Source organism: Rhopalosiphum maidis, chromosome 3 (genome assembly GCF_003676215.2).
Source record: "Rhopalosiphum maidis isolate BTI-1 chromosome 3, ASM367621v3, whole genome shotgun sequence".
Taxonomy (NCBI): domain Eukaryota; kingdom Metazoa; phylum Arthropoda; class Insecta; order Hemiptera; family Aphididae; genus Rhopalosiphum; species Rhopalosiphum maidis.
Window position 1 is genome coordinate 35459596 of NC_040879.1, and position 27945 is coordinate 35487540.

The 27945-nt window shown below is 29.2% G+C and overlaps 6 protein-coding genes across 8 annotated transcripts in view; 4 read left to right on the forward strand and 2 right to left on the reverse strand.

Annotated features, from left to right (window-relative positions):
- Positions 1-1581: 1581 nt before the first annotated feature.
- On the reverse strand, positions 1582-3464 carry LOC113556036 (DNA-directed RNA polymerases I, II, and III subunit RPABC5). Its single transcript, XM_026960737.1, has 2 exons — positions 3174-3464; positions 1582-1759 (listed from the first exon to the last, which is right to left on the reverse strand). The coding sequence occupies exons 1-2, from the start codon at positions 3266-3268 to the stop codon at positions 1651-1653; spliced, it is 204 nt and encodes a 67-aa protein (XP_026816538.1). The 5' UTR covers positions 3269-3464; the 3' UTR covers positions 1582-1650.
- A 522-nt stretch (positions 3465-3986) lies between these two features.
- LOC113556035 (methyltransferase N6AMT1) lies at positions 3987-5899 on the forward strand. Its single transcript, XM_026960735.1, has 5 exons — positions 3987-4326; positions 4420-4475; positions 4569-4931; positions 4997-5268; positions 5338-5899. The coding sequence occupies exons 2-5, from the start codon at positions 4458-4460 to the stop codon at positions 5615-5617; spliced, it is 933 nt and encodes a 310-aa protein (XP_026816536.1). The 5' UTR covers positions 3987-4326; positions 4420-4457; the 3' UTR covers positions 5618-5899.
- LOC113558009 (antifreeze protein Maxi-like) lies at positions 4000-4278 on the forward strand. The gene has a single exon (XM_026963539.1). The coding sequence runs from the start codon at positions 4000-4002 to the stop codon at positions 4276-4278; it is 279 nt and encodes a 92-aa protein (XP_026819340.1).
- Positions 5900-9385: 3486 nt separating the features above from the next.
- LOC113556598 lies at positions 9386-13442 on the forward strand. Of its 2 annotated transcripts, none has more exons than XM_026961644.1 (5): positions 9386-9565; positions 9689-9927; positions 10066-10336; positions 12189-12514; positions 12579-13442. In XM_026961644.1, the coding sequence occupies exons 2-4, from the start codon at positions 9692-9694 to the stop codon at positions 12477-12479; spliced, it is 798 nt and encodes a 265-aa protein (XP_026817445.1). In that variant the 5' UTR covers positions 9386-9565; positions 9689-9691; the 3' UTR covers positions 12480-12514; positions 12579-13442. The 2 variants fall into 2 exon arrangements, with proteins under 2 accessions (XP_026817445.1, XP_026817444.1); XM_026961643.1 differs by having other exon boundaries at positions 9387-9565; positions 9659-9927; positions 12579-13441.
- Positions 13443-20846: 7404 nt separating this feature from the next.
- LOC113558010 lies at positions 20847-22316 on the forward strand. Its single transcript, XM_026963540.1, has 4 exons — positions 20847-20877; positions 20962-21222; positions 21504-21697; positions 22251-22316. Exons 1-4 carry the CDS (start codon positions 20847-20849, stop codon positions 22314-22316), a joined length of 552 nt encoding a protein of 183 aa, XP_026819341.1.
- A 1964-nt stretch (positions 22317-24280) lies between these two features.
- Positions 24281-27945, reverse strand: part of LOC113559411 (E3 ubiquitin-protein ligase mind-bomb-like) — a 39608-nt gene continuing 35943 nt past the window's right edge. For both annotated transcript variants that reach the window (XM_026965219.1, XM_026965217.1), the window contains 5 exons: positions 27240-27495; positions 26643-27149; positions 25482-26566; positions 24907-25192; positions 24281-24816 (listed from right to left, as the gene is read on the reverse strand). In XM_026965219.1, the coding sequence (XP_026821020.1) occupies positions 24667-24816; positions 24907-25192; positions 25482-26566; positions 26643-27149; positions 27240-27495 (2284 nt within the window). In that variant the 3' untranslated portion in view covers positions 24281-24666. The remainder of the gene's footprint in view (positions 24817-24906; positions 25193-25481; positions 26567-26642; positions 27150-27239; positions 27496-27945) is intronic.

The following is a 27945-nucleotide window of genomic DNA, read 5'->3' on the forward strand; positions in this document are numbered from 1 at the left end:
TTTTTTAGATTGCATTAATAATTATTGTTATATAATAGTTTTAATGATAAAATATTGAAATTTATAACTTATTAAGAAGGAATACGTTTGTTGAAAAATAAATAAAACATAAATTGTTAGATACAAATTTGATATTTTTCATGACTTTTAAGTCATAAATTATGACTCATAAAGATACCTATCTAGATATTTAACTATATTTTGTACTTGTCCGTTAATAATAACACTTTGATTTAAATTTTGTTCAATTTATTGTTTGATACTCTGTGTAATTGATGTTCATAACTTTAAAAAAATAAAATAGAGTATCTTATAATTTATATTCAAATAATGAAATGCATATGATTTAGTAATAAATTAAAAATATTAATTTGTAATTGTAGCAGTAGAAGAAAGTCAGACATTTACCTGTCCATGGCGGCAAGTTTATGTCGAGATTAAAATCGTTAACCAAGATGTTCATAAAATTACGTATAAAAAAACAACAGATCTGTAATCTAACAAATCCAAGCAATAATAGTTGTACAAATATGACATGAAATGGATGGTTTTGACCAAATGTAAAATGCAGATCTAAAATGTATCTATCATAGCTAATGGTAACCCTCTTTAAACACAATATTAATCGCTTGATATGAGCCAAAAATCATCAAACTGCAAACCCATGGCGAGTTCCTCCATAAAAATGAGAATTCATCTAAATCCTTTATTGATACGCACTTACATTATGAAACAAAGGTACTGTCAAGATTCAAATCACTACCTATTATAGTTTTGGCTATATACTCTAAGCAGTGGTTTTCAACCTGGGGGTCACCAAAAATAATAGGCGATATGATTTTTCCAAATTATTTAAAAATAAAATAAAGTAATAATTTTTATTTTATGCTACATCTATAATCATATAACAAATATTGGACAAAATTAAATGTAGAATCCGACTTAAGACTTAAGAGTAGCAGTCTCTATTATAAAAACTAATATTATGGAATCAATAATATTAAAAGTTCAAGCTCAAGTATCCCATTAACATGTGAATAACAAGTTAAATTGTATTTATATATTTTTCTTATATTTAAATGTATTATGAATGCTTAATAATACGTTTTAAAATAATGTTGTATTATAAATTAATTACATTTTTATGTGTAAATTAATTAAAATTGTGTACCATATAAATAAATATATAAATATTTTATCAGTAATTAAATTAAATTTTTGTTAAATAAAACAACTTTTTTTTTAAAGAGGTTGCATTACAAAAAAATAAAAATGGAGGAATGCGATCCAAAAAAAAATTGAAAACCACAGCTCTATAGTTAGTAAAAACAAATTTGAATACAAGAATTTGCTTTAAGTATTTCCATTAATTAACTGCTTATATCAATCAATTAAATTTATTTTAGTTAAATTATATAGATAATTCACATCAATTCTCTGGGACTGATTTTTCTAGTTGTGCCATAATGTTGTAAGAAGTTTAAAAAAAATTTCATTTGCTGGTAATATTATGTTCATAGTTTAAATTTTATTAATTAAAGACTGTTCATTAATATACATGAATAAATAATACACAATAAATTACATTTTCTTGATCAAGATTAATTTATTTAAAAAAAATTATAATTAGTATAAAATTGTTTTTGGAAATCATTTTTCAAGCGGCGCATAATTGAGAAGTTTTTCAATTAAATCAACATGACCAAGTAACATACGTCTACAACAATATCGCTTAAGTCCAAGTGCATCCAAAGCATCACTGAAAAAATAAAAATAAAATTTATAGGTAAATCAAAATACATTAATAACTATAATCAAAATAAAGTATACTCATAATTAAACAAATTTTAAATTGTTCATATTACAAAAAAAAAGCATAATTACACAATTTTTGAATGTTTGAAATTATTGCAAATCTTCACGTGTTTAATTAATGGTTACTTGAGTATGTAAACGCATAAAATAATGTATAAAGGATGTATAATATCTATATATCTATATAAGAAAAGAAAGATAATCGGGAAATAAAAAACTTACCCAATGCCCACCAAATAGACCAATTTATTAATATTTAATGACAGACCTTTTTTTAATATTATTAAAAGTAAGTTACTTTACAAGGAGTTAAGATATTAAGTGCTGGATGTTTTGAAATAAATATTAATCATAGAATTAAATTGTTAAACATTATGCATTGCATTGCTTTTTTAAACTATGATATTTTAAGTGTTAAATTAATTTATGACTGATAGACAAATTTGTACCTATTGCATTTATTACTTAATGATCGAAGGCTAGAATAACTATAGAATGATTATTGGTAAACATTAACATAAGCACTGAAAAACATAAAAAAAAAAAAAGATAAGAAAAAAACTATTATAGACTACTTAAATTTTCTAGACCGTAAAATATCAACAATCCACTCCTGCATAATATGCATTATAAATAATGTATAAATTATCAAAAAAAGAATAACATAAGCATAATAATGGTTGACGGAAACATGTAAACAATGAACTCATCATTAATTGTCATCATCAAGCTGGGAAAATACTTTTGAAATAGATTTTATCAGTCAATCAAATAATCGACTTGATTATTTTATCGATTATTAAAATAATATTATCTACTATAAGACAAAATGTTAACATAAATTATTAAAGTTTGATTCAAAAAAAAATTCACTGTACCGAAACACTTTTCTGGACAAAGGGCACTATAGCAAGACCGGCATAGTTCCAAATAAGCCAGGATGTATGACATCACTTCATTATCTCATAATTGATTTATTAAATTTTCAGCAGTTATCAATGTTAATGTGTTAATGCTTTCCTTAAAATAAATAAACGCAGGTCCCAAGATCTTCAAAATTTGTTTAGTATCAAAAGATTATTACAAATATGAGATGAACAAGACCAGTTAAATAATATAATACATTCACTTATATACAAGAAAGAATTAAAATTGTATACCTATATTCTATGAGTTATTATATTTTCATATTCAGTAAGTGCTTATTAAACAAAAAATTAATATTGATGTCGGGGCTCCAACGTGAAGTTAGCTCTTTCCTAAACTAACACACATTCATTACAAATCTAACTATCCAACCAATATTCATACAAAACATTAGGCATTTTAGTATAAAATAATACATATTATACACTCACCCTTCTGTGTATTCGGCTTGTAGTAAGCCCAGATAACTCTCCCATTTGTTTGCTATAACTTTTCCACACGTAAAGCACCGGATCGGAATGATCATTTTGTTTGATTTACAGCAAAAGTTTTTTCAAATTTGTTACACGAAATGAATAAACACAAAATATACAACCGTAAAATATTACAGATGTTAATATCGTTATTCGTTATCTACGAACTAGTCGAACTACAAGTGCGGGTTATAGATGTAATCAGGAGAATATGTACAATGCTACGACCGATACGTTCCGTTTCAAACAACAGTGCGGTGTATCGATAAAAACGTGGTTTATTGGTTTACGAACACGCACGCAAGCGCACTTCAACAACTAACGTGCCGACACAAGCCTCCAAGCCTATTGCGCATCAAATAATAATAATAATAACTATTTCCCTATCACGTGCGCCCCTCCACAGATCACACGAGAAGCCGTGAGCACAGTGTTTATTTCATCTACCGACCGTCGGCGGCGGAATACGAGTTTTTAAATAATTGGGCGAATCAAGACTCGTCAGTCCGTTCGGTATTTCCATCGGTCGGCCATTTTAACGGACAAGAATAAGTGTCGACAACTACATCATTTACATTTCATGTTTTTCGCGTCCATCGGTACGATACAATCCGCTGTGCTGCCAAACGCTACGTAAAATATCCTATTTGAGTACCGTAACCGGCTATTATTTATTTTTGTCGTTGATCGCGTTACAATATTAACACTTGAACTGCATAATCCGGTCGGACAAACACCAGTATTACATGAGCGCATTTCCGGTCCTGTCCGGCCGGTGATATAAATGGAAGACATATCGTTCGCCGCATTTGCAGCTGCAGAAGCGTCCACATTCGCAGCAACCGCGGCCAGAGAAGCAGCAGCCGCTGCCACTGTAGCAGCCAACGCCGCCACATTAGCTGAAGCCGCGGACGCGTCGAAAGCGGCCAATATATCGGCCTCGATAGCGGTAACCGCAGCCGCCACAGCAGCAGCTGCCGCCGAAGCGTTAGCGGAAATCGTGGCTGAAGCAATACTGATTGAAGAAGAGCTGTTGTCCGATCGCACAGCAGCTGCCGCATAATCCAGACCCTTACATCCGTCTCCTTCGTCTTTCCGTCTAGTGCACCAGGTATTCAACTAATTAAAATTCTTAATTGTGTTCACCTACATAGCCAGTGTCCCGTCCATTTTAATTTTAATTATGTGTTTGTTTTATATCTAGTGGCAGAAAGTAGAACGAGGACTACTATAAAATCAAACATGATTATCAACACGCCCGTAAGTATTATAATGTGCCCGTCCTCAACCAACATCTAACACAAGTTCTGGTTCTCGATGATTAAACCTTACTTGCATGATTTGTTCATTTAGGTCTATTCTATTTTGGAAAATGTCTCTTTGGATGAAAACAATGAGGAATTTACTACCGCCCCTTCAGTGTATGAACCAGCTGAAGATACCTTTCTGATGTTGGATGTTTTGGAACTAGATCTGGAGCAAGTGATAAATACCCGATTGTCAAAAAATAACACAGTTGTTGGTTCGACTACCAAGTGTGGGCCACTGCTGGTCGTTGAATTGGGTAGTGGTTTTGGCATCCTTACTGCCGCTATATCAATGGCTTTAAATAATACTCTTTCATCAATTGCTGTTGGGTCTCACTGTATAGCTGTAGACATGAACCCAATTGCTTGTCGCAAAACCGTTATGACATGCAAACATAATGATGTTGAAGTGAGTGTATAGTTATATAACTATAAGTATTTTTTATTGTGACTCACCTATATTTTTATATCCAGGTGGATGCAATACGCGGTGATCTACTCACATGGATGCGACAACCTGAAAAAACAAATGCCAATAATGACTCCAACAAAGAAGTGTATGGTCCTATTGATATACTTTTATTTAATCCGCCCTATGTTCGAGGCCCAGAGGGTGAACAAGCACCAACTCCTAGAATAGCAAAAATTGATACTAAAGATCAGGTAGCTCATGATCGACAACTAGCAATAATGGCAGATGCTGCTTGGCTGGGTGGTGGTCCAGATGGTGTAGATGTGCTTAAAAGGTTAGTATAACTATTATAATGTTCTTAATAACTTATCAATATCTAACCTTTTTTATTTATTTAATGTAGAGCCCTGCATCAGGCAGCTGATCTTCTTTCAGAGTTTGGAGTATTTTATGCACTGATGATTGATTACAATTATAATGCGCTGGTGCGAGATGAGATGCAAGCCCGGCGTGACCGAGCTGATCAAAATATTTACTATGATGACTTAAATAATATAGAGTTGACAACTTTTGGAAGCACCCCTGCTAGCAGACCTTTGATATGCACCCGTATCTTGTCCCGAAACGTTCCTGGTGAACGCTTGGCTGTATACCGAATTTATAGGCCTATTGATTTTAATTGATTTTTTTATTCCAATTTATGTCAGACAGACTACTAACATAGTTATTGATTTTATTAACATTCCTTTATATTTATGTTTCTTTTATTTTATTTGGCATATTATTATAATTTTATTTCATTATGGGCACTTACTATGTCCCATTCAAGTTATTTCTGTAATACCATGTATTATACAAGTCAGTTCAATTAAATTATTTTAATTCAGAGTTTATTTAATACTTGCATAAGTAAATATTATTTTATACAATATTGTAAAATAAAGTGCAAAAACACAATAAAACACATCATTCATTAAACTTTTTAACTTATTTGTGTTTTATATTTTTTAATCTCACTTATTTTGTAGTTTTTATCAATTTTATTATTTATTAAATACTGTGTTAAACTTTGAATCCAATTGATTAATGAACATATTATTATTATTTATATTCATTTATACTCTAAACATTTTTAATTACTTATTTTATATTCATTTATACTCTAAACATTTTTAATTATTTATTTTATATTAAAAATATAAACATTTAGTTTTCGAGAAATTATTTGAAAATCCAAGTGGGGTAGCTACATTTTATTTCCAATGAAAATTAAATGTATTTTAGTTAGTACGAATTATAATTTTGTCAAATACCAATAGGTATTATTTTTTTTTTTCATCTTGAAAGTTGAAATATTTTTGTGGTATATTTTATACTTTGTTAAGTAATTAAAATATTTTTTACTGCATTTCACTGTTTTAAGATATATTTCAAATTACAATAACCTTTAAGTACTTAGTACGTTTGTTTTTTAAGTGAACAACTATCTATAATAATATATTATGTATATTAATAAATTACTTTGAAAAAATGGTGATTATTTGATTAATTAATTTGATAAAAATTTCAACTCCTTATATCTATTTAAAAAGCACTCATATCACTGACTATTGTAATAAAAATTCAAGTTCATTTTAAATACTTGTTCATAAGAGAGTAAGATTTTATTATGGAATACATGTATTAAATAGATCAATCAATAAAAATGTAATGTATGTAGATTAATTCCTCTGTGTATCTACTAAGCCTTTATTTGGAATTGAAATATTAATATTGTTTAATAATTTATTACAATCTTTCTAACTTTTTACATCTCTAATTTTTTTTACCCGTGTTAAATAGTTTTTGATAGTCATAGTTTTGTTTCTATTAATATTTTAATGATTAAAATTACATATTGTTGTTAATTTTTGCTCTCGTTAATTCGTTAGTATACATTTCAATATTTCAGGTTTGACATTGGAAATTAAAGTTTAACTTCTTATATGAGATAAACCTTAAATATAATATTGTATAATTTCTATCCCAATTGTATTTTTAATCGTGGTTTTTAATTGGGTCAGATTTATTTATCAATATGCATATTTTTTTTTGATTTTTGATGAAATAGTTTTTGTATTTTAATATAATAATTTTGTACAAAAATTAATACTTAAAATATGAACAAATATTTCAAATTTAAGTGGAGTAGAAAAAATGTAGTTATAAAATTAAGATATTTTTTAATTATTTTGAATTGCTAATATTATATGAAAATTTACTGAGCTATAAATATTATTTTATTTCCTTAATACCAGAAGGTAAGCATTAGCTAATAGACTACATTAAATCATTTCTGAGGATGTTTCTCCTGGTTTCCATTTAACTACATTTCTTAGGGGCGAAGAAGTAGGTTAAGTTGTGTGATTGTAAATCGTTGATATAACTTTATTAAGCCCTCTTTCAAATCTTAATTCCTACTGTTAATTAGTTTATTTTTTTTAGCTTAAAGTTCTGTTTGTGTAATTCATTGTATTTCATTCATTAATCTAAACACAATGTTATAATAACTGTGTAAGTTATTAAATGTAATGTTCCATTATCAGGTTCATTTAACAAATTATACTTTTTACTTTTTGAATGATAATATATTAGTTTCTTGTTTTAAAGAAAATAATTTATGGAATGTTTCGATATATAATAATCAAAATTTGGAAAAGTAGTTTATGAATTATAGGTATTATAAGTATTTAAAATTTGTATGAGCAGAATAATGAAATCCTAAAAAATGTTATATTTCGCTTACTAAAACTAAATACTTATAACTTAAAAACTACTTGTCCGAATTTTAATTAGTATGTATCGAAATATTCCAAAAATATTCTGCTAAGAATAAAAAATAAAAAAAATTATTTTATTAACATTTATAAATTTTAAAATAAAATTATGAAATTAAGTTATCTGTTTATATTTTTACATTTTTAGAGTATATTCTTTTGTTTATAGAGGCATAAAAAATGCGTAATATTTAAAAATTTTTAATTCTATAAATTTCAAATCTTGCTGATGATTGATTAAAACTATGATATGCAAGTACTAGACACAGTACAAGGTGAATGAGCGAACCTGAATTATATCCATGTTTAAATTATTTATACATATACCAAATTTATTGACATTAGACTAATTACTGCACCAAGTGGTAAGATTAACCATTCATCACAGTGCCTACATTTTATTAATATTTATATATATATATTTATTTTTCATTGCAATATATAATGTTATTACCAGTATAGATCAATATTTATATATATTACCATTTATCAAACTTTATCACATTCAATATTTTTGTATTTTGTTTCTGTTATATTTATTTTTACCTACACAAGCTAAGCTACTCATTAAATCAAGCATTTTTTTTTTATTTATAAATCAAATATATAAATACAATACCAATGTATACATTATATATCTATATGCATACAAATAAACTTATTTTATGGGTAGTTTTTGATTAATTAAAAATTAAAAGTTGTTAAATAATGCAGGTTATTTTTTTCGTATTTTAAAGTTAAAATAGTTTTGGAAGTATTTATACTTTGTTAAGTAGGTAATGCAAAATATGTTTAATATATAATTTAATAAATTGTGTCGCTAAATATATTACCCTACGGGGTACTACGGTGACGATAATATACGTCCGACTTTCCGTATTTCAACTTTGTTTTGCATTGTTCCGAAAAAAATTATACAGGACGCATTTTATCTAGTATTTACAAGTCCCCTATTAATCCCGTTTTCCTATTCCATAACTTTTGAAATTTATTTTATAAAAAAATAGTTTTTTCTACGATATGTTTGTATGACAGTTATATTCAATAAAAAAATATTATAATTATTTGAATTTAACTTCTCAATGGTATTTTTGGATTCTTGTTAAGACCTTGATAAAGAATTATCACGGTCTTGACTTTTGACTATAATTATTCACGGACTGACGGACTAAATATGTTAATTATTAGACAAAATATATTTACGAATTTTCAAACAGTGTCATCATGTGTCAGTATTTGTGTTCTCGTGGTTGTGAAAATATCTTTATATTTTATATTTTTTAAATTAAATTGATTAGAAATTAAAAACATTAATTGTATATTATTCAAAAATTATTTAGAATTTAATTTTAATTTTAATCATTAATATAATTTAAAATTTTTCTTATTACATATTTTGGCCATTTTATTACATATATATTTACATAGTTTTGGTTTTTTTATTACATAATATAAATCCCTAGCCCTACTTATTAGATTATAGTAGTTGTATCTACTACCTATACCGGCTATACCTATGACATATCATCGTGATCGTCGTCATAGAGTAATATTAATATATTATTACTCTATGTTATAGGGTCAAAGCCCCGCTGATAATAACTTCATTATTGTGAACTGTTATCATTTATCACAATATCATAGTAATCAGACGATTTGACAGAAACGCTGGTCGTGTACACACGTTCGGCGATACACTAATATAATTACTGTGTTTAATATTAACTATAACTTCGTTTTACTACTTATTGCCACGCCTTGTGTAAACGTTCGCAATACGAGTTTAGCTTAGCTCTAATATCTGTATTATATCCCGTAAGTATAAGCATAAATTATCATGTAATTGATTATTTAAATACGTAATTTAACACGTTTGGAGTACACGTTTCGACCCTGTTAACTTAATAGTCATACCTGATCCAACCCGAATCTGTGCAGTCCATGGATAACGAAATATCCACTGCCGGTTCCATCGGTACCACTGTTCTGGACTTGCCATTGAACCGATCGGAGACAGTCACAACGGACTACTCGCCAGATGACGAGGATCTGGACGGAGCAGCAGCCGCTGCCGCCGCCGCGTCAGAGGCAACTCGTGACACTCTGGCTGATGGCCTGGTTGCCAGTTTGCTCAGACCATGTGTTGATCGATTGGATGCATCTGTCCAGTGCACTAGGTAAAATATATGATGATGATGTTTTTATTCTACACTAATGTATAACTAACAAGAATAGACTACTGTAAATACTAATCTTGACTTAATAATTTTTATAGTACAATTCATTACTGTTTCTACTATTTATGTTAATGTTAGACTGAGCCAACTTGATTTGAAACTACAGCTTGACTCGTTAGCTACAGAGCTCAAGCGCCTGTCGTTAGCACAGCAAGACTACTTGTTTGCTACAACATCGATATCATCATCACAGTTGCCAATCTCTGCTGACAAGACCATTTCATCTACAGTGACTGCTACAACAAAGACCACTACTGACACATGTGTCCTACTAGATGGGTATGCTCGTAGATTGTGTGATGCACGTGCCAAGATAGCCGTTGTGGGAAATATACTCGAGTCTACACAGGTATTATTGCTGCTGCTAGTAGTTTTATATCTAATATTTCTAGTTTACCATATACTGTAACTATACTATTATTGTCTTAGTGATGTGGGAACTATGTATAACTAATGTGACCATAATTTTTTTTACTCAAAGCGGTACACTTGTAAATTTTAATAAGATAAACCAAAATATTATTTGTGTAAAATAATAACACTAGAGATATAGTAAAATACAATGTGTTTTATTAGAAAAAAAACATTAATTTTTTTTATAAAAATGATAAAACATAAACACAGACAAATATTATTTTAGTTTAAATTATTTGGATAGTTTTTTTATATTTTTTGTATCGGCAAATCCAAAATAACCAGGGTTGGACTGGCCCGGACCACAGGTCCGCGATCACGGACTAGGCCTCTGGTTAGTTTGGGCCCTCAGATTTCATGTTCATATTTTAAAATTAAATATATTAGGTACCATTGATTTAGTAATGTAGTAATATTCCAGCCTGCATTCCCCACTATTATTATTATTATTATTATTTTTAATATATAGTTAGTTCAGTTCAGTAGTGTGCGTGTGACCGATGCATATGATCGGCGTCGTCGCAAATTGTTTTACTGTCTCAAATTTAAATTGTTAAATCATATAAAATAATAAATTTTATATATAAATCATATCAAAAATAAACTGGGCATGAAACGGGATATGGTATTACACCGATTGATGACTGATAGCTAGACACTCAATTTTCAAAATTTTACACCGAATGATAAATAATAACTGATAAGTTCTAAAAAAACTGTTAACTCGCAAATACAGTAATTGATTTTATTATATTTTTAGTGACCAATTTCTAGACACCCGATCACCATTCCCTACCGATTCACTCAACTACCTTGAAGGCGGTTTCTACACACCAGAATTGAGTTTCACCAGCCCCTATTTTCAAAATTTTATCTATGGATTATAGACTATTGCCTATGATTATGAAGGTTTATACTGTTTACAGTATAAAATGTATATGTATATCAATGTACAGTATATGTAATACGATATATCTACTAACATAATGTTTTCAGGTTGTGACTTTTTTTCAAAGTGAGACTTCTTTGGGGACAGCAGGACACAAAGCTCAAAGCGGAACTTATAGTCATGTTACATAAAACAGTGCTTCCTAAACTAGGGACCATGGCTATATGACTAGTAGTGGTAGGCTGTAAATAGTATATACTTAACCTAATCCTAGTAAGCCGTTGAATAATTAATGATTTTGATTAAGGGGGCCTTGAAAGTTTCACATTAAATTTAGAGAGCCCATGACAAAAAAGTTTGAAAAGCACTGATGTATAACACATTTTGAGAATGTACTTTAAATTGTATTACCTTTTAAGGAAGCTGAATCTAGCACATATACTGCTTATTACAGTTTTTTCTTAGGTATATGTATTTCACTTGAATTATCAGTAAAATTGATGTTTAGTGGTGGTCAAGCAATACCATCTTTCTTCTCTACAGAGTCATCTTGTATACCAGATGCCTGTCATATAATGAAACTATGTTCATATGCCAGATTTGACCACTATTTTGTATTATTTTTAAGTTAAATGACATAGATTTATTAATTTTATTATGAAAATGGCTATCTCGTAAAAGGCATAAAATATGTATTATAATTTATATTATTTATTACTGTTATTTAATTTTTTTTTTTTGCCTATTCTAATACCTTTTAGTTATTACAGTATATATATAAATAATATCTGTAATTATGTAGAACACTTAGTGCATTAAACTTACAGTTAAGTTGTATACTTCCAGACAAAATTATTTATTTATGTATTTTTGTTTGTTTACATTATTAATACTACAGGAACGCTTACGAGCACTCTCTCATCGAATAGGTCGCGAGCACAATAATCGGCGATCACTCTTAGAGCCTCAAGCTGTAGTAATTGGTGTGGAAAATGAACTGGAATTGGAAGAAGAAAATGATAAAAATAATGATGTAAAAGAGGAAATAAACGACAATAATGAGGAAGATCAACCAAATAAGCATTTCACAAATTCCAACGATGATAATAAAGAGGAAGAACAACCTGGGGAAGATGCTACAGTGATTACAATATCACCAGCAGCATCAGAAATACCAAAAAAGTCATGATGAATCATTAGTCATGCTGGCTCAATAGTGTCCAGGTGTGTGTGTATGATTTTCCTTTAATTTTATAAATAGAAAAATGTATTTGTGTATTATGCATAGGGAGATATAGTGCTTTGTGACCTGCTGATGTTGATGTGGCAGCTTGAATTTATCGCTGCTATCATTCTATCAGAAACCATCATTCTAAATATATCATGAATTGTTAATAATAATTTCGTTTGGTGGAAGCTCTGTGAGCAGGTTCTTAGCGTGGTGCTAGCTCTTGGACCATAACACTCCATCCACCGGATTAATTAGCCATCTACCAGGTGAACCAGCATCTAGAACTGCACAGATATATTGCAGTACATGTTTTATTATCATTCCAATATGTATAATTGTTATTAACATAAATCATAATATCAGAATATGTAAAATATAATTCATTACAAACATAGTATATTGTTGTACTATGTGCACAAATAACATATTAAATTTTACTTGGATATATTTTTTTTTAAATATATTTGTTATTATATAAACTTGTTTATTCAACTATAACATCATTGAGTTTGATTTATTGAATACAATTTGGTCTGAATTGGTCTCCGCTACATTTGAAACCTTGGCTTGTATTTATATTAGATTCAAAATGTATTTATTTATTCCTTCATTGACCAAATTTGTGTCTTATAAAGTACCATACTTACATTGATATTGACAATGTAGAGTTTTTATTCTATCTAAGATTTAGCATCAACAGTTGAAACTATTAATTAGTTAAGGCTATTGGGCTAAAGAGAAAACAGAAGATTACAATTATAAATAATAATCCTGTCTTAGTTACCTCCCATATTTTAAATTATAATATTATGTGACTAATCATACTTGTATTTTTACTACTTTGCTGTGTTATTGATTTTATTTTATATATTTATTAGTTAATTGTTTACTTAATATTCCGAACAACTACTCAATTTTATACTGACCTATCAATCATATTAAATATAGTTATTTGTATATTTCTATCAGAGTTATTCATATATATATTTTTAAATATAGTTCTGAACTCATATAATATTTTAGTGTTAGTAAAGATAACAATTTTTTTATGATGAATAAATCATATGATTATTATTATATGTATGAACCACCATTTATACCCACTACTGATTACTATTCAGGTTTGGTAATTTGTTGTTGTCATATCATTATTTAATAGCAATAACTTATATATTTTTAAAAATCTGAAACAACAATATAACAATTAAAATAATTATAAGTTCAATTACACTGAACACTCAATCAATAAGTCATAAAATTACTTAATTCTATTGAAGAGAAGCATGGCAGTGAATTGGTAAACATAAATAATAAATAAGTTTTACAATTTTAAGGTTTTACCTAACCTTTTATTAGATAGTTTGGTATCTATTTTCATTATAATAACTTGAAAATATAGAATGTTACATTGAAATCTAATTAAATAATGTACATAAAATTAATTGATTCTGGAAATTCAAAAAAAAAAAAATGATTGTTTAAATCAAGTTAATGCAGATTGCCAAATTATATCTAGTTAATTTATCTAATTATCTTATTATCTGGTAAACATTAATATACAAGTATACAAGGACTAGATAATCCATCATCTATTACTATTTTTATACTAATAAAAATTACTAACTGTTGATTAAGTATAAGCGTATTTAAATAAAAGTCCAACTAAATTTATGCTAAAATATTTAAAACAATGGAATTATCATATGTATTTGTAAAAAACATTATTTTGTTTTTAAAAAGCAATACGAATTTAGGCTAGCACTAGACCAAGAAATGTAGTAAATCATTACAGTTTAGAAGGTAATAATAAAAATTAAGAATTTAAGTCAGATTTATGTACATCAAAAAGGCTTAAATCAATAATAAAATACAATTTCAATGAAATTCTTTTATTTTATTATAACAGTTTGCAATATAATATGAAAGTTATATTTATAAATATATATATATGCTATGTTAAAGCAGTTTTTATTTTCAAAACAATATTTATTGAAGCAAACACAAAAATTAGGTATCTAGACACTTAATAATAAAACAAACAACACTATACTTACTTTAAACTAAATTTCTGTAATATTTTATTTTAGAATTAAGATACTTTCATATATTTGTATTTTCATGTTTATTTTTTTTTTTTTTACATGCGTTTGACGTGAACGGATACTAAGCCCGAATTAAGGATCGATTAGGTCCTCAAGACACCATAAACTTAGTGGGCCTCCTTAAAACTTTAACTTCAAAAAAATTGTATCACTACATTTTAAAGACAGTATATTATCGTATAATTTCGTACTATACAAAAAAAAAATATATAAGGCTACATAAATTAATAATTATGTAATAATTTATTATACTTTCACATATTATACATATAAAAAACGCTGTATTTGTTACTAAAAAATTATAACTTACATTTTTTCCTTGCTTTTTCTTTTGGAAATTGTTGTATAGTTTCATTAAAATCAATCAATTGCAAAATATCATTTTCTAAATACAATATCATTAATGATGTTAATTTTTCTTAAGTTTGTCTTGTTCTATATTTATTTTTTATTCTTGTTAACTTGGAAAATACTTTTAGGCCGAACGATAAGCTTTGTTGTGCTGAGAAATTATCCCTACGGCCTACATTTTATGATTGAAGAATTTAGTATTGGCAGAGGTAGATTTCGCATTAGGCATTATAGGCAACTGCCTAGGACAGCAAAATTCGGGGATGAGGCGGCCAGGGCCGTCCCGATGATTTGCGGGGCTTGGGGCAGAGTAAAGTTGCGGGGCCTAATGCCTAAAATGTCTAAAATATCACTACTGCGTGTCAGTTGCATATTACATATACAGGGTGATTCTTTTATTATTAAACACTTATTATATCAAAATGTGTTAACTTTTTTCTATTTTTTTTCAAAATTTTTAGTTTTGTGCTTTTCTAAAACCATAAAATACCATTTTTATTTTTTTCAGCCTTATATTAAATAGTGAAATCATTATCAACTTTTGATTTTTAAATGGCAACCTATATTTAAAATGTCATAAAATAGTAGGGCTATTTTTTTTTATAAATTTTAACGTTAAAATTATTATTTTTCATTTAACCGTGACTTATAGTTATTCATTTGTAAATATTTAAACTTTTAATGCTTATAAACAAAAATTGTGAATAACGATTTTTGATTTTTTTTACTACGACAAGTACAACTTATAATAAACCTTGTATTAAATTTTAAAATTTTTTTGGAAAGCTAAATTTTTTTTATCGGCATTTCAAGAAAAACAATTTACAAAAATCGGAAATTTCAATGGCTTATAAATAGTTTTAAGTTCAGGGTTTTTCCCGATGCTTTTGAAAATTACTGGAAATTTTTTACTTTTGACCCCCCAAAGTACCAACTAGATGAATTTTTCTTTTCAAAGAAGGGCTGAAGTCAAAAATTAAAGCATTATTACTACTCCAAAACATGACGACAGACACAAAATAAATAAATAAAAAACACACATCATTATAAAATCAATACATTCATCACTCCGTTCAGAATCTAAAATAAGTCAAGAGAATTATAATAGTAAAGTTGAATAATATTTTTTATTGAATATCAAAAACTAAGTAAGAGAAATTAGACATAGCGATTAATGAAGAAGTAGGTACAGGTAAAAGTATAAAAATAAAAAGAGAAAAAATTAATTGACAAGTCATAATGGTTTATACGGCTGAATTATAGAAGACTGTTACTTTATTTACATCAAATAGTGACTGACCCAATGGTTGATACCTATATTTTATATGTAAACAAATATCCGAATATTATATTATGCGTAACGTATCTATATATACGCATAACATTCGTATAGATCAGCGGTTCCTAAACTGTGCACCTGCGAGCACTTTCTAAGTCACCGTGGTCTACGTAAAATTGGTTATCAATGAGTATTTTTTTTTGTTCTGTCTTTCGTGTTATTCACAGCAGGGCACCGTGGCTAAATTGGGTCCAAAAAAAGGCACCGCGGAAAAGAAGTTTGGAAATCGCTGGTATAGATTATACGTATTTATAATATATCATAATCAAACGATGACTATTTCCCTTGAAACACTGATTTAAGGTAGCTCCATATTAAAAATAAAATAAAAATAATGCCTACCATTTGAAATAAAAATTAGCAGTCTTATAACCACAATTTAGAATATGTAGATACAATTTAACTACATTGTGAGTCATGAACATTCCATATTTTCCTAGTGATAATAGTTCATCCTTCATAATGATTACTAATAAATATAGAACATAATTAATTAACAAATTTTATTAGTTACCAAAATTATTACTCGTATAACATTTACCTTTAAAATTAACCGTTTACATATGGACATTGGACACATTTTTATGTAGTGTTTTGGGTGGGGAAAGGGTGGAAAAATTGAAATTTTACGTAAAAATATTTGAAAAAAACGATTTACATCATTGGCTTATTACCTTATTTCCACTAAATTTTTATATTGGCATTTTCTATGCAGACGAATTGATAATATTTAAAATTTTAATTATTTTGACATTTTTGATTTTTTTTTCCTAAAATGTTCAATTAAAAAATGTTCGATCAATCAATAATTATCTTTAGATAATTTTAAAATCTATCGACAAAAATATATTTTACATAATATATTGTTATGTGTGAATGATTGTTGTTGATAATGGCCAATCGGCAAAATCATGTATAATGTTCAGTGGTAAAACATTGTATAAATTCCACGAAAAACGACGAATATCGATTATCACGATTCACGAGTAGTTAGCGGTTTGTGTTTATATTACTATAATATGTTTAATAAGTATTTGATAAGAGCAGTGCGCTCTACACGGACTGTAGTCACAATTGAGAACTGGTTAATGGCGACATACGTTTCCGCCAGAGTGCGATGACGTTCGAGAGAAAAATGAGCCTGCGCTCTCACATGTCATCGCGGGAATCGTCTTGCTATGTATATAAGCAACTGAACCTGAGTTTAGAGAATGCGAGGACGCTCGTGGTAGTCGCCGTCAGCTCAGCCGTAAGGCAGACCTGTGCTTTGCGCAGTGTTTTTCACAGTCCGTTCACAAAAATTAATACATTATTCTAATAACACCATTGCTCCATTGTGCGTCGCGGCCAACACCGGGCGACACAGGAGTAGTTTAAACGTGTATCGACTAACCACAATCGTAACCGGCCTCGCCAAAAATTTTGCGCCGATTTTTTGATGTATTTTTTTCCATCTTCCATAGCTGCTATTACTGTAAAAGAGTAATCGTATTCAACTTCAATTAATACTCATACATTATGATTGTCATTATTATTTATTGCGTTATAGTTAGATAATTATCATTGACATTTGTCATTAGATTATCGTTTTGAATACTTAAATTATTATGCAATGATACAATTTTCTTCGAGTTAAGTACCTAAATAACCATTAGTATACGTAAGGAATAAATTTAATATATTATTCAGTTATAGGAACTAGGAAGAAACACTTATAAGTTAGGTATTCTCGAAGAGGACGCCACACATCTATATTTCTAGTGTAAAAACACGTTTCGCGGGGACAGATACCATTCAAAGTGGAATGTTCAAGCATTCACAGTTTCCTAATCAATGAGAATTTTATCTATAATGTAGTGTTCGTACTTTTAATAAATTATTTTATGCGTCAATATACAACTTTGTAAAAATTTTATTTTCAGATGCTCATAAAAATATTTATTTTATTTTTCTCAATTATTTTTAAAATACTGGAAATTTTCAATTTTGATCTTTCGAAGTACCAACTAGATCTAATTAGCTATCAGCATCTACCAATCAAGTTAAAGCATTTTTGCTACTGTGAATTTCCTACGCACTAAATAGATATACATACAAAAAAACAATTAAAAAACGCAAGTATAACTAAGTAATATACCTACTTGCCATCATCTAGTCACTAGATTCTAATGTAACTAAATAACATCAGTAAACAGTTGTAATTTTTTTTTAATATTTACAATAGTCAATGATATACTTGTATGTATTATTAGTTATTAGACTAGTACTCTAATAGTTGTATGCGTACAGCTATACTGCAGCTATGAATAAATGTGGAAATCGACATCACTGAAGACTAAAGTAGTGGGCATTATTATAATTTTATATTTCTACTAAATAAAGACAAATTATCAAAAACATATTAGTTATTTTTGTATACAAGTATATTATTTTAGCTCACACACTATAGGTAGTTATTTGTTATTAGTCCACAGTATCTATTTTGCATTAATCAGTGTAACGACTAACGTGTTGTCTGTTATCATCTTATAGAATTTACCTAATTATCATTGAGTGAATATATTTTATACTATTTAGTGATTATATATAGACATTAAAATTTGTAATTTTGTTAATTATTTAAAATGGTTTCAAAGAAGCAGAAATCTTTAGAGGAAAGAAGAAAAGTAGGTATAAAATCTCTTAGGTACGAATGAAAAATTTACAAAAGTGTAAGTATTGCTCATTATAATATTATTACCTATTTGAATAAGTGAATATAAATATAAGAGCTTTTAACTATATAATATATAAATGTCTTGTAATATAAAATTATTTAGAAACCTAACATAAACTAGTGCGGAAAATAGTTTTTTACCTCAACGTAATGCAATTATTGATGACACAAATAATACTGAGTAAATTTTTATGCTTTTTTTATTTAAATAATTTAAAAAATAATTTGATTCAACACTTATGGTTTATGAACTATTTAGGGATTTTTCTCCATCAATAACGTGTACCTCACTCCTAATATTAACCCAGAACAAAAAAATGATTTTGGTATTAATGAATGCGATTAATCAAGTATTTTAAACCATAGTTTATACACTGAGGAATACATTTTAGACGATACATTTGTTGAATCAAAGTAATTATTATTTTCATGAAAATTAATAATAATAATATTATATGTTATATTATTATACAATTGTTTATAAACATATTATAGATCTCTCGAAGGCTGAAGAATTGTCGACATACAAGATTTATTTAAACAAATTCAAATTAGTCGGCACGATCGTTTCGGTTGTTCTTTTTTAGATATGGAATTCATAAGTGAAATTAGAAGAGGATACAGTTCAATATTTAAATATAATCGTAAAATGTGTGGTACAAAATTAAATATATCATAAATTGGAAAGTATAAACTCTAACAAAACTTATTTGCCATTAAATTAAGCATTAGTAAACGGCAGTATAGCAATTGGTAAGAACAGCGAATATTTAGAACATTATATTATTTTAATTTAGTATTTTAAATATTAATTCTAATTAAATTATAATGGGATATTTAAATAAATAAATAACTTAATATATAGATGAATAATAATTTATCTGCATATATATGCACCTATATATAGAATCGATTTTATTTTTTTAATCTAACTCAAAAACGAATGCATTTACTAGAGCACGGATTTCATTTTAATAATAAATAAAATGTATAATACCTTTTTTACACTATTTAAATATAAGTGCCAATATTAATATTAATATTAATATTGTAAAAAATTGTCATATAAATAATTAAAATTTTCTTGCATATTTTTACGATTTTTACGATTTTGACTGTATATTTTATGACATATTTTGATACTTTTTAGTGCATAAAAATCCACGCTCTACTTATAATCTAAATGACACAATTTACGATTATGAAATGTTGAACACTATGAGCGAACTTTCTTCATCAGCTGAGCTTCCATTTTTATCTTCCACTGCAGCATACTTGAAACATTTATCAATTGTTAATGATGCTATTAAAGATACGGCCATTGACGAAATATTAAAAGCTGGAAATGAGTAACGGAAACTGGCCATAGAAAGTGGTAATATAGATGAAGATGGAATTCCGATGTGCACGGTAATCGCAGAAGGCCAATGGTCCAAGCGAAGATATAAAACGAAGTTTAATGCATTTTCAGGAGCAGTGAGAATTTTATTTTAACTTAATTTGAATTTTTTAATTATTATAAATTTATAAGTAGACAATTTCCAAGAAACGATAGTAAACGTTATTTTAAGTAGGACGAAATGTTTATAATAATAATCAGAATGTCATTTTAACATAATATATGCTAGTTATAGGATTTAACACAAGAAAAATTTTATTCGTGCGTATACGAAAATAATAGTTATTATTCAGTATGGCAGAGAGCTATGACAAGAAAAGAAGAGCCACCTAGTCATAAATGTTTTCTCAATTGGAAATAGTCATCCACAGGTATGGAAGCAGATGATATTCTTAAAAGCTTTTCAAATAGTATAAACATGCATGGGCTGAAGTATAACAAGCTTATTGGTAGATTATATTATTAAAATTTATTTTTATAGTATACTGTAAAATAACAATTATTAGGGTACCTATTAAATTGTTTATTTCTAGGTGATGGTGACAGTAGTGTGACCAAAAAGTTGAAGGAAGTTTTACCATATGGCAGTAATTTTCAAATTAAAAAAATAGAATGCAAGAATTATCGGTTAAGGAATTATTGTACTAAGTTGATCGCGCTTACAAAACAGAACAAATATTCAATAGTCATTCGAAAATGTATAACATCGAATATTTTACGTTTTCGTTCGGACATAACCAAGTCAATTGATTATCATATAAAAACTAATGTACCTATTCACAACAAAATTGAAGGTTAATATTTTTATTTTTAATAATATAATATAATTTATATTTTAGGTATAATATTATGAATAAACAAATTACTTAATCTTATATTAGTTCACGTCATTACATATTTTATTCCATATTATTATTACGCAATATTCCTAATATTTTATGTATTTTACAGTTTTTACAGTCAGTCAGCCTATATTTCTAAACATCATTTATTAAATATATTTTATACCTATACTGCTATAAATTATTTATTTTTCTATTACAGTAGTTTATTATAATTTTTGTTATTGTTTTAGCACTTGGAAGAGATATTTCCAATAGCATATATCATAGATTGGGACAACATAGTAATTGTGCTAAGTACTCCTGCTCTGGTTCAAAAAACGGAGAAACAAATTTGGTACCTGAAGCAGAGAGAACGGGGATGATGACTGATATGCGAAATATAGTTTATAGGCTCACAATAAACGCCAATAGTTTGATAGAAAACGTATATAATAATCCATGTGAGAAATTAACCTATTCTAATTTATAGAGAGAGTAATTGATGAAAATGCAATTGTGGAGATAAAGTGTCTATACGCGGCAAAAGATTCATTAAGGGCAGTTGAAGCGGTTCAAAATAAAATGGTATGGTAATATGTATTTATATATCATATATGTATAATAGCATGTTCAACATACTGCATTTAAAATGTATGTCTACGTTCATATAATATTACAAACATATCGATTTAGTTATTCAGTTACAATAATGCAGAGTAGATGATTTTGGTAAAATATATTTCTCAAAAAAGAACATAATTATTATTACCAAATTATGGGACAACTGAGAGTTACGGGGCGAAATGTTTGTTGCTTTGTAATTCATAGAAACTAATGGACAGATATACAAATCATTTAATTATCCATTTTGATAATGTATTTTGGGAAAGTACTATGTTTAATAAATTGAAGATGTAAGTAATAAAATATATCATAATCTAATTATTTATCAACAATGTATAATAAATATGTATTCTATTATAATCTTTTTATTTTAGATTTTATTTGGAATGTTTATTGCCCGAAATTGTAGATCCACTTTAAGGGAAAAGGATGCTAATTAGTGACATAAGAGAGCCTAAACATATTTTGGATGATCAAAAAAAAAATCAATTAAGTAAAACTACATAAATAAATTGTTGTTTATCCTTAAATATTCCTCAAAATTGACAGATATGCCGTGTAAAATATGTTTAACTTAAAAAGTAAAAACGTTTGTAGAACGATTACGGTAGTAGCATAGAAAAACAAATTTTTCAATTTAATAATTTCAATTAACATTTTAATAAACAGCACTCTTAATTAAAAATTGGTTGGTTGGCGCATGTAGATATTATGGTATAATCACAATTATAAACACGTATATTACGTACATGTTTACGCTATCAACACACCAAGACCGTTTAATAGGCACGTATACAGGGGTTCACCTCCCTCCCGAAATAATTTCGAGTATCGAGGAAAAAATTGTTTTATTATATTGCGGCACAATTTGTATTGCTAATTAACATCTAATAGCACATTCTCTCGGTCGTTATATACGTTTCGTTTTTGGTGTGACGTCCTCTTACTTCCAAAGTACATTTTAAAAACGACAACTAATATATCCAAGCATATAATTTTAATAATTATCTTGAAAATATATTTTCAAAAATACAACAATTATTATGATTGTATTTAATGAACAATCAATAAAGATAATTTTCTATACTCTAATACTTTTAATATCTCAACAGTGTGCCATGTAGAAACAATTTAACCATCATAAATAATCATTAATGAATATAAAAGTTCTAAGCTGATATAATGTCCATAAATAAGAAGGAAGAATGTGTGATTGAAAAATAACCAGCAGTTAAGTGATTAAAGGTATATATTTTTAGATTAATGTATAATATTTATTATAAAATTTTGAATAAAAGCATGGGCGTAGCGAGGGTAGGTCAGGGGGGGACAAGTGCACTCCCATTGCATATCAAACTAAATTATATTTTTTACGCCTTATAAATTGAGTTTTAATGATTTAAAATTGGCTATGCCACTGCCCACCTTGATTGAAATTCTAGCTACGCCTATGAATAAGAGTATTGTAAACTATAAATGTTTAAGTATAATAATAATTAACTAAACTATAAATATTAGCAAAAAATATTAAAAACAATCATGTAAAAGAATTACTAAAACTGAATATAATGATATAATATTAAGTATAATGATTAATAATAAACTTGACTAAAAAATAAAAATAAATTTTAGTAAACATCAATTTTTTGTACTGTAAAAAAAAAAAATGATACATTGATGTTAATTTTGTTATATATAAACTATAAACTATCATTATAATAAAATTGGAATACATTTTATTGAATAATATAATTTAAATTTTAAATAAGTTATTATAATTTAATACTTCTACATTTGGTGGTGCATACCATAATTATATTACTAGTATAGCACACATACTACATACTACTGTTTATCATGTATTATAATAGAATACTAATAATAATTACTACATTTCTAAGATTAATATTATAAATATATTTTATTTGAACTGAGTAGTAGTGATATATTATAATAAATAATAATAATAGTAAATCATGATAAAGTTTACCTATTATAATAAAAAATAAAAATTGTTTACTATAAATAATAATAATAATAATTGAGAGTTTTATTTTTGTCAAATACTATTAACTATTATAACTAATATAAATTAATATTAAAAATAAATGCTAGTTAACTAAACCAGTAATACATAACTAAAATTAAATAATTATGAACTAATAATATTATTGTGTATACCATATTTTGATAACTATAAACAATTACAGCAACTTAATACTAAAAAATTAATACTATTCAACTAAACTAATATGATTAAATGTTAATGATGTTAAACATTTAATTGATTGGCCATACAACCAGATTTTATAAAATAGTATAATTGTAAATAAAAAGTAAATATTGGACAAACTATAAATATATTATATTAAAATAATTATTAATCTTTTGGATTTAATAATAAACTATAAAACAGTATTCATTACTATTTTGTAAAGTATATTTAATCTATAATTTATGTAAGACTGAGAAAAAAAAAATCATAAAAAAACATGTGCATTAGTCATACGATAATAATACTAATACTGTTGCACATGGCTCTGGGTTAGTTGGAGAAATCAAAGTGCATATTAAGTTTACAGTAAAGAGTAAATTACGAAATAAGAATAAAATAAATTCGATAAAAAAAAAAAAAATAATTGAAGAATTAATTATGAATTGCTAGAATACACTATTATGATATCTCCAAAATCTTATCATACCTAGTGAAAGTATAATTGAATTTAAAATAAATGGTACTATGTCTAGAAGATCAATTCATATAATTATTGTTGATTTTGTTGTCTGAGTCTAGTATAATAATATCTTGTGTGCAACTGGTTTACGGCAAATAGGACATGGTTGGCCAGGGGCCATGCGATCACCACACAGTTGACAAGTTCCATGGCCGCACATAAACACCATATTCTTTAATCTATCCAAGCACACGGGGCACATATTCTTAAAAAAAAAATTATAATTAGAAAAAAAATTTCTGTAAATTATGGTTATAGGTATTAATTATATTATATTAGCATCCTATACTCGTACCATTTCCTTGAGATCACTCAACTGCTGCATGAGCTTTTCAACTAGTCCTGGCTCCTGAACATTAGGTGGGTTTGCCGCTGCCACATCCATGGGAGAGTTTTGCCGTTCTTCTTGTACTTGTGCATTTGTTAAGTTATTCTGCTTTTGTTCTAGCTCGTTAGTCCGTTTGTCTCGAGACCGGGACATAGTATTATTTATAACCGACAGATCACATGAAGTGGAAGGTTTGCTATTGTTGCTTCCACCGGCGGCTATATCCAACTGATTGCGTGTAGTTGGTTCTCTACTGTAATGGGTAGAAAGAGGATGAAGATTAACCAAAATTATAATTATACTAGTAATAATATAATGCAGTACAGGTACTGCATGATAAAAGATGTTTTTGAATTAAATTTTAAAGACGTTTTTATTTCTAAAGCATGACTCAAAATGTAATTTTGACATAACATATAATTTATATTAGGTAAAGATATTTTAAATTATGGTATTACTGCAGCAACAATTTCGGGTATAAATAATGACGTAAACCAGAATATGTATTTGAAAATTATACGTTTTTAACACTGAAATTTTACCTGTTATTACTATGGTTCTCAATCACTATACTTCCACTACCATTGGTAGTGATGCTTAAAATGCTGTCATCATCCATAAAATCTGGTTCCAAGTCATTGTTGTCGACATAATCATTCGCCTCTCTTGTTAAGTTGTTATCCACTCTTTCGCCAGTCATGCCACCCATTGGCATGGTGGCTCTGGAGGTCGAGGGCCCATCCAAAAGCACCGCTGGGGTATTATCTTCTAACAACATCATACCAGGCGCCGGAGGAGGGAGACCGATGCCCAAAAAACGATTTGCCACTGATGACGATAGTTTGAGGAATTCAGAGTCACTTCGAGTCGCAAATGTCTTGGTACATTCTTTTGGGGGGTCTGGTTCTCTCGATAGCAATGGAGCGTACGCATCGTGATATGGCGCTTTAATTGAGTAGTCAGGGGGCATGTTGTTAAGTGTCAATTGGGATTTCTGAGGCCATTCTTCTGAGAGAGTCGGTGCACTGGAACAACCATTAGTTTCTCCCACAGTGGCGGTGGTCGTGTTTTCAGCTTGGGCTATGCGAGCATGAGCAGCAGCAGCACAGCACTTGATCAGAGCGCAGCGCAAAGGCTCGTCAGCCGGGCAAAGATCCAAAGGTGTTTGTCCTCGGTTGTTGCGCAACCATAGATCAGCGCGACCTGTGCCGGCGAGCACGCAAACAACTACGGTAGCATTTGGTGGTGGCGGAATCACGTTTCCATTGATTGGGGAAGCAGGTGCAGACCGAGATACCGGACCACGCGTGGGCCGTCCGAAAATGTCTCTGCTACCTGGTCCAGAAACTGCAGTCTGAATGCGCCCTTCTCCAGCTACTTGTTGATCGGAACTTGGTCCCGGTTCACGTATGGGTCGTTCTCCAAGATCCCGACTTCTGGAACCGGAAATCGCCATGGCAGCTGCCAAGGCAGCAGCACGTGCCTCTCCGGCTAACCGAGGACCGGTTTGATCGTCGACGGTTTGCTGACGTATAGTACGCACTGGAGATTTCTTTATCCGACGACGGTTGATAACTTTTTTCGATTTATTATTTTTGATTGGAATTGGTTTGTTGTTCAGAACAGGCTGCAAAACAAAAAATTGAAAACAAATGGTTCAGTCCGTTTTGGCAAATTATATGTATAAAAATAAATATCCTTACCGGAGTAGCTGTTGTAGTAACATCGCTCGTTGTCTCTTCATCAGAATCTACGCCAACGGCACTTATGCGTAAACGTCTAAACTCTTCGGCCGCTCCAAGTAACTCGGCCATCAATCTCTGCACCGCGGACACCGGTGAAGCAAACATTTCTAAATACGCAGGACCTTTTGCCGCCCAAAGTTCTGTCGCCTGTTCAACGGGACATGGTTGACTAGTAACTGTACGGCTGACTGTTGAATAAACGTTTTCGTTGTCGTCAGATAGTTCCCGGTAGTCGCGTATGACCCTGTTACCAGCGAGAAGGTTGCGTAACGACATACCACCGCCGCCGTCTGACCGGAACTTAGTGTTGGGATCTCTAGGACTGTTTCCCAAGCCCACTCCAGGTGCGGGTGGTGTACCGACTGTCTTAAGCTGCAGTAACGTGTGATGGCGCAAAGCTTCGTGCATAGGCGTGTCGCCGTCCTTGTCAGGGATGTTTGGGTCAGCGCCATGGTTAACAAGCAGCTACAGAAAAATATTAAAAATTGAGCACATAAATATGGTAACAGTAAGTAAAACGTGCACATAAATAAATTATTGTTGTATACGAAATACCTTAACGATATCTGCGTGCTGACGTTCCACAGCCAAGTGAAGTGCTGACTGTTTATTGACATTTCGTTTATTCGGGTCGGCTCGGCCACGAACTAGCAGTAACGACGCCACACGGTGGTGATTGTTAAGAGCAGCCAAATGTAGGGCGGTATATCCGTCGTCTTTGGGCTCATCCACGACCCAATAGCGATGGCCGGCAGCGTTGTTGCCGCGGCCACCGTTTGTGGCGATCCAGTCCAACATAATAGCTGTAGCTCTGTAACAATATAAGACAGATTGTTAACAATTATTTGAAAATACTGATGATGACAAGATACTTATATAAAATTGAGATTAGCACGGAGATTAAATAATGTTATATGTAATATGTATATAGGCTGAGGAATGAGGAGCCACCGCATTTTCTTATTTTCCGTGTTAAGTTCGTGGGAAAACGTGGTGGACCCCCTGGTTCGCTATAATAAATCAAAATGTATTAGAATCGATGTCAATAAAGCGCGGGGGGTGAGGTGTTAACGCCGAATTTGCGACGGTGTGTATTGGAAGTTATTGCGCAGAATATACGATGCACGCGAATTTGAAGGGTTCGGCAGAGCCTTTGACATCATCTACGAGAGCTTTATTAATGTATACATAATCCTTGACATAAATATACATATTTATAGCATAAGTGGTATGCACACACGGTTATATATACCAAAAGCAA

Bases quoted from the DNA above. Each gene is read 5' to 3' on its own strand.
- LOC113558010 (XM_026963540.1), top strand. From the start codon at position 20,847: ATGCATGGGCTGAAGTATAACAAGCTTATTG. The intron at 20,878-20,961 runs GTAGATTATATT...GTTTATTTCTAG, and splicing joins GAAGTATAACAAGCTTATTG to GTGATGGTGACAGTAGTGTG. The intron at 21,698-22,250 runs GTATATAATAAT...TTTTTATTTTAG, and splicing joins CCAATAGTTTGATAGAAAAC to ATTTTATTTGGAATGTTTAT.
- LOC113556598 (XM_026961644.1), top strand. From the start codon at position 9,692: ATGGATAACGAAATATCCACTGCCGGTTCCATCGGTACCACTGTTCTG. The intron at 9,928-10,065 runs GTAAAATATATG...TGTTAATGTTAG, and splicing joins GCATCTGTCCAGTGCACTAG to ACTGAGCCAACTTGATTTGA. The intron at 10,337-12,188 runs GTATTATTGCTG...TTAATACTACAG, and splicing joins ATATACTCGAGTCTACACAG to GAACGCTTACGAGCACTCTC.
- LOC113556036 (XM_026960737.1), bottom strand. From the start codon at position 3,268: ATGATCATTCCGATCCGGTGCTTTACGTGTGGAAAAGTTATAGCAAAC. The intron at 1,760-3,173 runs GTGAGTGTATAA...TTATTTTTTCAG, and splicing joins CAAGCCGAATACACAGAAGG to TGATGCTTTGGATGCACTTG.
- LOC113556035 (XM_026960735.1), top strand. The intron at 4,932-4,996 runs GTGAGTGTATAG...TTTTATATCCAG, and splicing joins GCAAACATAATGATGTTGAA to GTGGATGCAATACGCGGTGA. The intron at 5,269-5,337 runs GTTAGTATAACT...TATTTAATGTAG, and splicing joins GGTGTAGATGTGCTTAAAAG to AGCCCTGCATCAGGCAGCTG.
- LOC113558009 (XM_026963539.1), top strand. From the start codon at position 4,000: ATGGAAGACATATCGTTCGCCGCATTTGCAGCTGCAGAAGCGTCCACA.